This window comes from Mobula hypostoma, chromosome 23, assembly GCF_963921235.1.
Source record: "Mobula hypostoma chromosome 23, sMobHyp1.1, whole genome shotgun sequence".
NCBI classification, from domain to species: domain Eukaryota; kingdom Metazoa; phylum Chordata; class Chondrichthyes; order Myliobatiformes; family Myliobatidae; genus Mobula; species Mobula hypostoma.
In genome coordinates this window covers 3,507,910-3,520,613 of record NC_086119.1, presented here as the reverse complement: position 1 = coordinate 3,520,613, position 12,704 = coordinate 3,507,910, and the positions used below count along the sequence as shown (strand labels likewise).

Sequence of the window (12,704 nt, the reverse complement as noted above, 5' to 3'; positions counted from 1 at the left end):
GAAAGCAGTCTACATTCTGGGTCAGGGTCCTTTCATCAGTCCCTGGTTTCTGAGGATTCTGACAGCGTTTGAGAGGGTGGATGTGCCTCCCTCATGGGAATAGAATCATAGAGGAATACAGCACAGAAACAGGTCCTTTGGCCCATCTAGTTCATGCCAAACTGTTATCCTGCCTAGTTCCCTTGACCCCTACCTGCACTATAGCCCTTCATACCCTTCCCATCCATGTACTTGCCCAGAATGATGCAATGAAACCCACATCCACCACTTGTGCAGGTAGCTTGTTCCGCACTCCCACCATCCTCTGAGTGAAGAAGACCTCTCTCATGTTCCCCTTCAATATTTCACGTTTCACCCTTAAGCCATGACCTCTAGTTCCAGTCTCACCCTACCTCTGGGAAAAACCTGCCTGCAAGTTCAGTATAACCCCCTCCAACATGGCTGTTCACCTTAACAAGGTAGACTGTGAGATTAAGAATCCATTGTTTTCTACTAGGGAGCTATTTAATAATCTTATACCAGTGAGGTAGAAGCTGCCCTTGATGTCCCAAGAGTTGAGGTTCAGTCAGATAGTAGAGACCAGTAGCCGAAGGACTGTCCTCACTTCGCTATCCTCAATATCAGATTTGTAGTCAGATAGTTGAGGTTCCTTCACCCAGAACTGTCCGAACCTAGCTATCCTCGATATCAGACTTGCAGTCTCTATTCCTTTCCTAGCACGTCCATCTCCCAACACAGGTCGAGGGGGGCCAGCACTCTCTTGCAGGGGCAGAGGGTGATGCTAAGGTGCCAAGGTTGGCACCACTGCAGGAGAGGCACGCTCTGCCCTGTCAGAGTAGATCCTTCCACAGCTGCTTTCACCTCACCCAGTCCTGGAACCACGTTTGGGTGAGTGCAAAGTGATCTAGGCCAGAATCCATCCTTGGCCAACATCAGCACAACTGGTTGTGTCAGTGCTGTCTGTGGAGACTGTCTGGCTGACAGTAAAGTAATGTCTTCACATCAGGGTCATAGAGGTGCTTTTGGCTGGTGAAAAATTGAGAAGAATGCAAGGTGCCTTCTTAGAGCCGTAGAGAGCTACAGCACAGAAAGAGTTACCATGTGATGGTTCTGGGTCTGTACTCACGGGAATTCTCATTGAAACCTATCGAATGGTGAAAGGCCTTGAGAGGACGGCTGTGGAGAGGATGTTTCCTACGGGAGAGTCTCAGACCAGAGGGTACAGCCTCAGAATAGAGGGATGTCCATTTAGCACGAAGGGGAAGAGAAATTTCTGTAGCCACAGAGTGGTGAATCTGTGGAATTCATTGCCACAGGTGGCTGAGGAGGCCAAGTCATTGGATACATTTAAAGCAGAGGTTGATAGATCTTTGATTAGTCAGGGCATGACGGATTATGGGGAGAAGGCAGGGGATTGGGGCTGAGAGGGAATTGGATCAGCCATGATGAAATGGTGGACCAGAGTCGATGGGCCAAATGGCCTAATTCTGCTCCTATATCTTATAGTCCAGAAACAGGACCTTGGGCCCATCTAGTTTGTGCTGAACTATTATTCTGCTTAGTCCCATCAACCTGCACCTGGACCAGAGCCCTCCATGTAACTGTTCAAATCTCTCTTAAACATTGCAAATGAGTCCACACATCGGTCATTCCCAGTGCCCCATCCTATAGCAAACCAACCACTTGCTAGCGGTCAGATGTCTGCTGGGTGGGGAGAGGCTCAGGAGCTGGTGTGAAGCTGCTGTGGTGTCTTGCTTCTGAATCTCTCTCTCTCTCTTTCTTTCTCTTTCTCTCTTTCTCTCTCTCTCTCTCCCCCCCCCCTCTCCCCGGGTGTTTCGCAGGTAACGTGGTCTGGCTGGACGATGTCACTGCTGCTCGCGCCATGATAAACCTCAGTGTGGGAGCAGACACCGGCACCAGCGTTGATAAACTGGCTGGTGGCGAGGGCAGACACAGCTCAAGAAAGCAAGGTAGTTCCATGGACCTCTCCTAGCGTGGAGTTGCTTGGCATTGCTAGAGGTGTAGTATGGTCACGAGAGGCATGGATTGGACAGTCAGAGCTTTAGAGGGGATGCAGAGGAGATTCACCGAGTAACACACACAAAATGCTGGAGGAACTCAGCAGGTCAGGCAGCACCGATGGACGTTTTGTGCCGAGACCCTTCTTCAGGACTGGAAGGGAAGGGGGAAGACGCCAGATTGAAACGGTGAGAGGAGGGTAAGGAATATAGCTGGAAGGCGATAGGTGGAGCCAGATGAGTGACTGGTGAGGAAGGAATCTGATAAGAGAGGAGAGTGGACAATGGGAGAAAGGAAGGAAGAGGGCACCGGGGGAGGTGATAGGCAGGAGACGAGAAGAGGTAAGAGGCCAGAGTGAGGAATTGAAGAAGAGGGAGGGAAGAATAACCAGAAGAAGAAATTGACATTCATGCCATCTGGTTGGAGGCTACCCAGACAGAACATGAGGTGTTTCTCCTCGACCTTGCCTGGATTAGGGAGCATGTCTTATGAGGAGAGGTTGAGAGGACACATGACAGAGGTGCAAGCAGCACCTTTACCCCAGGCCAGAAATGGTCAATGCCAGAGAGCATCTGTTTACGATGAGTGGGGAAAGTACAGGGAGGATGTCAGAGATCGGTTTTTTAACACAGAGAGTGGTGAGTGTGTGGAACGCGTGATGGTTGAGGCAGATACATTAGGAATGTTTAAGGGACTCTTAGATGGGCACATGGATGAAAGAAAAATGGAAGGTTATGGACTGTGAAGTAGGGAGGGTTAAGGTGATGGTAGAGCAGGTTTATGTAGTTTGCCACAACATTGTGGGCCGAAGGGCCGATTCTGTGCTGCAGTGGAATGTGGGAGGAAACCAGAGCACCCGGAGGAAATCCACGTTCTCACGGGCAGAACATACAGACAGCAATGAGAATTGAATCCAGGTTGCTGGCACTGTTGCAGTGTCACACTAACAGCTGTAGTCCCATGCCGCCCCCTAAACAACCTTGATTTGACTTCACCCTTCCCGTGACACCTTCCGACCAGGTTTGAGGAAAACTGATGCTTTTATTCAGGCTGGGCTTTGTGTCTTGGAGCATAGATTAACTGGGGAAAGAAAACTTGGTAGAAAGCAGAGAGTAGAACCCTGGGCATTCAGCAGTGTGAGGCTGATGGTCAGTCTCCGGACGGAATTTCTAGACAGAAGTTCTTTAGTAACGCTTTTGACTGTGCATCGGGCTGTTGCTTGGCTGTCCGAATGTGATGGAATACTAGTGGCTGTTGTAAATTGCAGTCAGTACTTCAGTCAGTGTTACACTGCCCAGAATTCTCTTTCTTGAGAACTTCAAGCCCCTGTTTTGATTAGAAACATAGAAACATAGAAAATAGGTGCAGGAGTAGGCCATTCGGCCCTTCGAGCCTGCACCGCCATTTATTATGATCATGGCTGATCATCCAACTCAGAACCCAGCCTTCCCTCCATACCCCGTGACCCCTGTAGCCACAAGGGCCATATCTAACTTCCTTTTAAACATAGCTAATGAACTGGCCTCAACAGTTTGCTGTGGCAGAGAATTCCACAGATTCACCACTCTCTGTGTGAAGAAGTTTTTCCTAACCTCGGTCCTAAAAGGCTTCCCCTCTATCCTCAAACTGTGACCCCTCGTTCTAGACCTCCCCAACATCGGGAACAATCTTCCCGCATCTAGCCTGTCCAATCCCTTTAGGATCTTATACGTTTCAATCAGATCCCCCCTCAATCTTCTAAATTCCAACGAGTACAAGCCCAGTTCATCCAGTCTTTCTTCATATGAAAGACCTGCCATCCCAGGAATCAATCTGGTGAACCTTCTTTGTACTCCCTCTATGGCAAGGATGTCTTTCCTCAGATTAGGGGACCAAAACTGCACACAATACTCCAGGTGTGGTCTCACCAAGGCCTTGTACAACTGCAGTAGTACCTCCCTGCTCCTGTACTCGAATCCTCTCGCTATAAATGCCAGCATACCGTTCGCCTTTTTCACCGCCTGCTGTACCTGCATGCCCACTTTCAATGACTGGTGTATAATGACACCCAGGTCTCGTTGCACCTCCCCTTTTCCTAATCGGCCACCATTCAGATAATAATCTGTTTTCCTATTTTTGCCACCAAAGTGGATAACTTCACATTTATCCACATTAAATTGCATCTGCCATGAGTTTGCCCACTCACCCAACCTATCCAAGTCACCCTGCATCCTCTTAGCATCCTCCTCACTGCTAACACTGCCACCCAGCTTCGTGTCATCCGCAAACTTGGAGATGCTGCATTTAATTCCCTCATCCAAGTCATTAATATATATTGTAAACAACTGGGGTCCCAGCACTGAGCCTTGCGGTACCCCACTAGTCACCGCCTGCCATTCTGAAAAGGTCCCGTTTATTCCCACTCTTTGCTTCCTGTCTGCTAACCAATTCTCCACCCACACCAATACCTTACCCCCAATACCATGTGCTTTAAGTTTGCACACTAATCTCCTGTGTGGGACCTTGTCAAAAGCCTTTTGAAAATCCAAATATACCACATCCACTGGTTCTCCCCTATCCACTCTACTAGTTACATCCTCAAAAAATTCTATGAGATTCGTCAGACATGATTTTCCTTTCACAAATCCATGCTGACTTTGTCCGATCATTTCACCGCTTTCCAAATGTGCTGTTATCACATCCTTGATAACTGACTCCAGCAGTTTCCCCACCACCGACGTTAGGCTAACCGGCCTATAATTCCCCGGTTTCTCTCTCCCTCCTTTTTTAAAAAGTGGGGTTACATTAGCCACCCTCCAATCCTCAGGAACTAGTCCAGAATCTAACGAGTTTTGAAAAATTATCACTAATGCATCCACTATTTCTTGGGCCACTTCCTTAAGCACTCTAGGATGCAGACCATCTGGCCCTGGGGATTTATCTGCCTTCAATCCCTTCAATTTACCTAACACCACTTCCCTACTAACATGTATTTCACTCAGTTCCTCCATCTCACTGGACCCTCTGTCCCTTACTATTTCTGGAAGATTATTTATGTCCTCCTTAGTGAAGACAGAACCAAAGTAATTATTCAATTGGTCTGCCATGTCCTTGCTCCCCATAATCAATTCACCTGTTTCTGTTTGCAGGGGACCTACATTTGTCTTTATCAGTCTTTTCCTTTTTACATATCTATAAAAGCTTTTACAGTCCGTTTTTATGTTCTCTGCCAGTTTTCTCTCATAATCTTTTTTCCCCTTCCTAATTAAGCCCTTTGTCCTCCTCTGCTGAACTCTGAATTTCTCCCAGTCCTCAGGTGAGCCACTTTCTCTGGCTAATTTGTATGCTACTTCTTTGGAATTGATACTATCCCTAATTTCTCTTGTCAGCCACGGGTGCACTACCTTCCTTGATTTATTCTTTTGCCAAACTGGGATGAACAATTGTTGTAGTTCATCCATGCAACCTTTAAATGCCTGCCATTGCATATCCACCGTCAATCCTTGAAGTGTCATTTGCCAGTCTATCTTAGCTAATTCATGTCTCATACCTTCAAAGTTACCCCTCTTTAAGTTCAGAACCTTTGTTTCTGAATTAACTACGTCACTCTCCATGTTAATGAAGAATTCCACCATATTATGGTCACTCTTACCCAAGGGGCCTCTCACGACAAGATCGCTAATTAACCCTTCCTCATTGCTCAAAACCCAGTCCAGAATAGCCTGCTCTCTAGTCGGTTCCTCGACATGTTGGTTCAAAAAACCATCCCGCATACATTCCAAGAAATCCTCTTCCTCAGCACCTTTACCAATTTGGTTCACCCAGTCTACATGTAGATTGAAGTCACCCATTATAACTGCTGTTCCTTTATTGCACACATTTCTAATTTCCTGTTTAATACCATCTCCGACCTCACTACTACTGTTAGGTGGCCTGTACACAACTCCCAGCAGCGTCTTCTGCCCCTTAGTGTTACGCAGCTCTACCCATATCGATTCCACATCTTCCCGGCTTATGTCCTTCCTTTCTATTGCGTTAATCTCTTTTTTAACCAGCAACGCCACCCCACCTCCCCTTCCTTCGTGTCTATCCCTCCTGAATATTGAATATCCCTGAACGTTGAGCTCCCATCCCTGGTCACCCTGGAGCCATGTCTCTGTGATCCCAACTATATCATAATCATTAATAACAATCTGCACTTTCAATTCATCCACCTTATTACGAATGCTCCTTGCATTGACACATAAAGCCTTCAGGCGCTCTTTTACAACTCTCTTAGCCCTTTTTAATGCTTGCCCTGGATTTGTCGGCCTGCCACTTTTACTTTTCCCCTTTGTACTTTTTGCTTCTACGCTCACTTTACACTCCTCTGTCTCTCTGCACTGGTTCCCATCCCTCTGTTGTGAACTAACCTCCTCACACCTAGCCGCTTTAATTTGATTCCCACCCCCCAACCATTCTAGTTTAAAGTCACCTCAGTAGCCCCCGCTAATCTCCCTGCCAGGATATTGGTCCCCCTAGGATTTAAGTGTAACCCGTCCTTTTTGTACAGGTCACACCTGAATTGGATTGAATTGGTTCACAGCCAAAGACTCTGGCTTTACGAGGGGTGATTGATAAGTTTGTGGCCTAAGGTAGAAGGAGTCAATTTTAGAAAACCTAGCACGTTTATTTTTCAACATAGTCCCCTCCTACATTTACACACTTAGTCCAGCGGTCGTGGAGCGTACGGATCTTGGACCTGCAGAAAGTTTCCACAGATGGGTGATGGATAAGTTTGTGGCCTAAGGTAGAAGGAGATGAGTTATACAGCTCTCGTTACATGCACATGCAGGTCAACTCTTTGAATGATTATGCAGAAAGTTTGAAGTTAATAACTCATCTCCTTCTACCTTAGGCCACAAACTTATCAATCACCCCTGCCGTGGACACTTTCTGCAGGTCCAAGATCCGTATGCTCCACGACCACTGGACTAAGTGTGTGAATGTAGGAGGGGACTACGTTGAAAAATAAATGTGCTAGGTTTTCTAAAATTGACTCTTTCTACCTTAGGCCACAAACTTATCAATCACCCCTCGTATATGGCATTGGTCAGACCACGCTTGGAGTATTGTGAGCATTTCTGGGCCCCTTATTTGAGAAAGGATGTGCTATCATTGGAGAGGGTCCAGCGCTGGTTTGTGACGATGATCCTGGAGATGAAAGGGTTATGAGAAGCGTTTAATGGCTTTGGGTCTGTACTCAATGGAGTTTGGTCAAATGAGAGAAGATCTCATTGAAATCTATCAAATGTTGAATGGCCTGGGTACAATGCACATTGAGGGGATATTTACAATAGTGGGTGGGTCTTGGACTAGAGGGCACAGCCTCAGAATGGAGGGACATCCATTTAGACATGGGTATATTTAAAGAAGAGGTTGATAGGTTCTTGATTAGTCAGGGCATTAAAGATTACGAGGAGAAGGCTGGAGAATGGGGTTGAGAGGGATAATAGATCAGCCATGATGGAATGGCCATGCAGACTCGGTGTGTCTGATTTTGTTCCTACAGTACTGTGCAGAAGTCTTATACATAACTGCCTCAGACTTCTGCACAGTGCAATAGTAATTTTATGTATTGCACTGTACTGCTGCTGCCAAAAAAACCTTTCATGACATACGTGAGTGATGATAAGCCTGATTGTGATATGGGTCTCTATTGTGGACTGAGAGCGGGAAGGGCGCAGGAATCACGGTTGGGAAAAGGGGAAGGGAGAGGACAGGGAGCAGAAAGCATCAGAGAGACATTCTGTAATGATCAATAAACCAATTACCTGGAATCAATTGACCTTGCCTGGTGTCTCAGGGCTGGGTGTGTCTGCACCTGTGCCACCCCCCACCCCTGGCATTCCTTCTCTGCCACCTGTCCCTCACCCCTCCCACGGCGCCCCATTCCCGACATCCTTTGCTCCTGTCAGATTTACAAACGTTCTCCACTCCACATTGACAAATTCAGTACTGTATATGGAACTTCAAGGAGAAGCTAATTGAGACATTTAAAAGACATTCGGATCAGTGCATGCATTACATACGAAATACTCGAGGAACACAGCAGCTAAGGCAGCATCTGTGGAGAGAAATAAGCAGTCAGTGTTTTGACTGAGACCCTTCATCAGGACCAACAGCTGAGACAAACTGAGGACAAGGATCTTCGATGTTTCACTCCTGGACAAGCAGTCCTGGCAAGGCTCTACAGAGAAAATCAAAAGTGGGCACTTGGAAAGATTTAGGACTCATCTGGAGTCCCTCCAGCATGTGTGTGTTGCTCTGGAATTCCAGTGTTTACATGGATTGAAAAGGTTTGGAGAGAGATGGGACACCTGCGTCAGTATGGGCCAATTGGACCAAAGGAACGGTTTCTGTGTAACTTTGTCAGCACCTCAGGCTGCCTTGACTGAATGTGGTGTGTTTATTTTGGTGGCAGACAGCTCTGATGTACGTGACTCGTCCGAAAAGACTGATGAGGAGGAGGAGGAGGAGGAGGAGGAGGAGGGTGAGTTAGAGAAGGAGCCTGCAAACGCTGAGGAAGTAGTGTGCAAACTGCTGGCAAACAACGAGGTATGTCTGAGGGTTGCAGCTACACTGGGGTAAATACGTCTGTCGAAAGCATCGTTTGTATGTCGATCCCATCGCGTTGGTGGATGGCTCCTTTCCCTAGCGGCTCAGCAAACGTACCCTTAGGCAGATGCTCCTCCCTTTACTGAGGTGCTGTTCCCTGTCCCCTGTCCCAACCAATACTCACTGACTCTTAACTCGTGCCCTTGGGCAGATGTGATGACACTGTTTAGCAAGGGTGTGATGCTCCCTACAGTTCAATTACATCCTAGCTGTATAAAGATAAAGTTGAGTTTTATTTGTCACAAGTACATCAAAACACACATGCATCGTTTACCTCAACGACCAACACAGTGTGAGGATGTGCCGGGGGCAGCCTGCAAATGTCGCCATGCTTCCTACGTGAACATAGCATGCACATAACTCACTAACCCCTAACCTGTAGGTCTTTGGAACGTGGGAGAAAACTGAAACACGGGAGGGAAACTCGCGTGGTCTTGGGGAGAATGTGCAGACTTTACAGGCAGCAGTGGGACTTGAACCCTGATCGCTGGCACTGTAAAGCATTGCACTAGCTGCTACACTACCCGTGCATAACCAGTCAGCAGAATGTCTTTTTAAATACAGTCCACTGAGCAGCCTGAAAACAGCTGGCTCCTGTGGACACCGTCAGGGAGGAGGCATTAGCAGCACCTCCTGTTTGACGGGCTTGTCATTTGAACTTTATGTGGAGAGACAGCGTTTAGAATGTCGGGGAAACCCACACTGTCATGGGGAGAACGTACCAATTCTCCACAGGCAGTAGCGGGAATTGAATGTGGACCGCTGGTGCTGTCATAGCATTGCACTACTGTGCCATACCCAAACGTCGAGTAGTAAGGATTAATCCATGGTTCCAATGTCTTCAGTGTACAAGAACTTTTAGTGCACAGACAGCCTTACTGGGACGTGATGTTGCATTGTGTGTGTGTTTGTCTGCCTCTCTCATAATGGTGCCAGACACCTAGTCCAACAATCGAGGGCTCCTGTGGCTCCATGTTGCGGGAGAGCCGTGACCTTGTGCTCTCCTTGGGCAGTGGGAGGCTGTTGTATTGCGATGTAACCTCTGCTCATTCCGGCTGGGGCATGTGCACTTACCTCTTTGTCTCATTACCCAGCTGGACACCCTGTCACAGGCTGAGCAGGCATCAATCCTTCGAAACGACCTGAGGCCAGCGATCAGGACTCCACAAGGGAACAAGCTGCAAGTGAGATTTGCCACGAAAGGTGAGTGAAGTTCCTGGGCCTGCTAGCCCAGAGAGAAGGCCAGCTGGCTGAGCGGTTGTAGTCAGCATCACATTCTTCCCAGGGTCTCCTGCAGTCAGGCTGCTTTCCCTGAAAGGAGAGGGATACTGTGGTACTGTGTTACAATCCGCTATGATTCACTCCACTTAGACAACGCTAAAATGACTCACGAGGGTCTGTTTCGTTCACTTTCCTTCATCCTGATTCGTCCGTTCGTTATGTTTTGTGTCGTATGATCTGGGTAATCACTGTCTTTCCAGGATCATGGTTGTTCTTGCAAATTTTTCTACAGAAGTGGTTTGCCATTGCCGCCTTCTGGACAGTGTCTTTACAAGACGGGTGACCCCAGCCATTATCAATACCCTTCAGAGATTGCCTGGTGTCAGTGGTCGCATAACCAGGACTTGTGATCTGCACCGGCTGCTCATACGACCATCCACCACCTGCTCCCGTGGTTTCACGTGACCCTGATCGGGGGCTGAGCAGGGGCTGCACCCTACCCAAGGGTGACCTGCAGGCTAGCAGAGGGAAGGTGTTGAGTTTATTGTTGCGTGCACAAGTACACGTATGCTCAGTAATACTTACAGAAGCATCACAGACACAGCATCAGAAAATCAGCATTCACAAGAAAAACATAAGCATAAATTATACACAGTTTGCACAAGGAAAGACAGATCAAAGAAATGCAGTCGACATTTCGAGCCAAGACCCTTCTTCATCTTGATGAAGGGTCCTGGCCTAAAACATGGTTGTTTATTCCTGTCCATAGATGCTGCCTGACCTGTTGAGTTCCTCCAGCATTTTGTGTGTGTTACTCTGGATTTCCAGCATCTGCAGAATCTCTTGTGTTTAAAAGAAACACAAAATCTATTTCAGTGCAAAGTGATTAAGATTTTGCCAGTTGGTTCAAGTACCGAATAGCTGAAGGGAATTTACTGCTCCTGAACCCGGTGGTGTGGGACTTTGGGCTTCTATACTTCCTACCCAATAGACCCAGATGGTGGGGGTCTTTGATAGATGTTGCTTTTTGGAGGCAGCACCTCATCTAGATGTACGAGCTGGAACTTGGATGTATTCCAAGTTCTAAGTACTGCCGATGGCGGGGAGGGACATGCCTGTGCTGCATTCGGACAAGTCCACTACAGATTACAACTACTCACATTCCTGCATGCTCAGATTGCTGTATCAGACCGTGATGCAACCAGTCTGGGTACTTTCAAAAACACAAGAGATTCTGCAGATACTGGAAATGCAGAGCAATGCACATAAAATGCTGGAGGTACTCAGCAGGTCAAGTAGCATCCATGGAAATGAACAGTTGATGTTTTGGGCCAAGACCCCTCTTCTGGACTGGAAAGGAAGGGGGAACAATCCAGAATAAAAATATGGGGGAAGGAGAAGGAGGATAGCTAGAAGATGATGGATGAAGCCAGGTGGGTGGGAAAGGTAAAGGGCTGAAGAGGAAGGAATCTACAGGAGAGGAGAGTGGACCATAGGAGAAAGGGAAAGAGGAGGGGGCCCAGGGGGAGATGAAAGAGGGTAAGAGACCAGAATGAGGAATAGAAGAAGAGGGAAAGTATTTTCACTGGAAGGAGAAATCAATATTCACGCCATCAGGTTGAAGTCTACCCAGATGGAATATGAGATGCTTCTCCTTCACCCCAAGAGTGGCCTCATTGTGGTACAAGAGGAAGCCATGGACCGAATTGTGAGAACAGGAATGGGAATCAGAATTAATGTTTGGCCACCGTGGAGCGGCAAACTGAAACCAATGCATCTGCTACTGCCAGAAACCCTGTGGATTTGTTATACTTGCATGATGGCTCTCACTCCAATAATGATTGTTTCAAAAGTCGAGCATCTGCTCTCGATCCTTGTTTGGCAAATATATAAGCTTGAAGCGCTGAAGCCTAAGCATACCCAAATGTAAGCTAAGTGTTATTGAGCAATTGGCAAAAGATACGACCTCCGTCACTCTCCAATACAAACCACGGTGAACAAAGCATGAAGATGTGACTTATTCCCTTTGCTTTTACCCTGCCCCCACTTGTGGCTGGGTACCATAGTAAACGCACAGCACAGAATATAATGCAGATAGACAACAGATGCAAGGCTCCTACATTCCAAAACCATCATAATCATACTGGAATACAACGGTGTGCTGCTTCGACACAGGAGATGCAAAATCTCAACATTTACGCTTGTCCTCTTTCTGGTAAGCAGTCTGTTCCGGAATGTGATCATCTCCTTATAAACCAGCTTCTTGTTCTTGACTGCATTCAGGAAAATCTGTTTTGAATCGCTGCCCCTGAAGTGCAGAACTGAAATCCCATTAACCGTCACCTCTGGCTGAGTGTAGCCTCTTCCACCACCACGGTCTCCTTTCCATGGCCTTGTACCAGTCCAACCCAGCACTGTTCTGATCGCATAGGGTCCATCGTTAACACTTCCGGCGACTGCAATGCCTTAACCTCATTCACCCCTATCAGCAGCTCAGTTTCCTTCAAATGATCTCTCTGATAAGGAATGTTCCTTTTGTAAACAGGCATACATTCCTGTGGATACATGCTAAGCCAGCCACTTTCAATCCTGAAATGATGTAGCTGCTCTCAACCTTGTCATGACCCATGGTGCATAAGAGAATGCATCTTCCTTTCCCAGTCAGGTTGAGCTTGTTCACGAGGCTCACTGTGCACAGTCCATAATCTAGGAAAACAAGTAACCACTGTCTTGTTACCCTTCTCAGACTTCACCTGAGCTGGAATGATAGGAAGTTTACAGTCATGATCACCAGCCCCCGGAAGGCCAATAGATACCAGGGTGGTACT

The 12,704-nt window shown here is 47.3% G+C and overlaps 1 protein-coding gene across 3 annotated transcripts in view; it reads left to right on the top strand.

Moving 5' to 3' along the window:
* Window positions 1–12,704, top strand: part of ncbp3 (nuclear cap binding subunit 3) — a 50,423-nt gene that overhangs the window by 17,044 nt on the left and 20,675 nt on the right. For 2 of the 3 annotated variants that reach the window (XM_063031488.1, XM_063031487.1), the window contains 2 exons: window positions 8,462–8,595; window positions 9,750–9,858. In XM_063031488.1, coding sequence (XP_062887558.1) covers window positions 8,462–8,595; window positions 9,750–9,858 — 243 coding nt within the window. Of the gene's footprint in view, window positions 1–1,841; window positions 1,971–8,461; window positions 8,596–9,749; window positions 9,859–12,704 lie in introns of all 3 variants that reach the window. The other variant, XM_063031486.1, reaches the window with a different exon arrangement.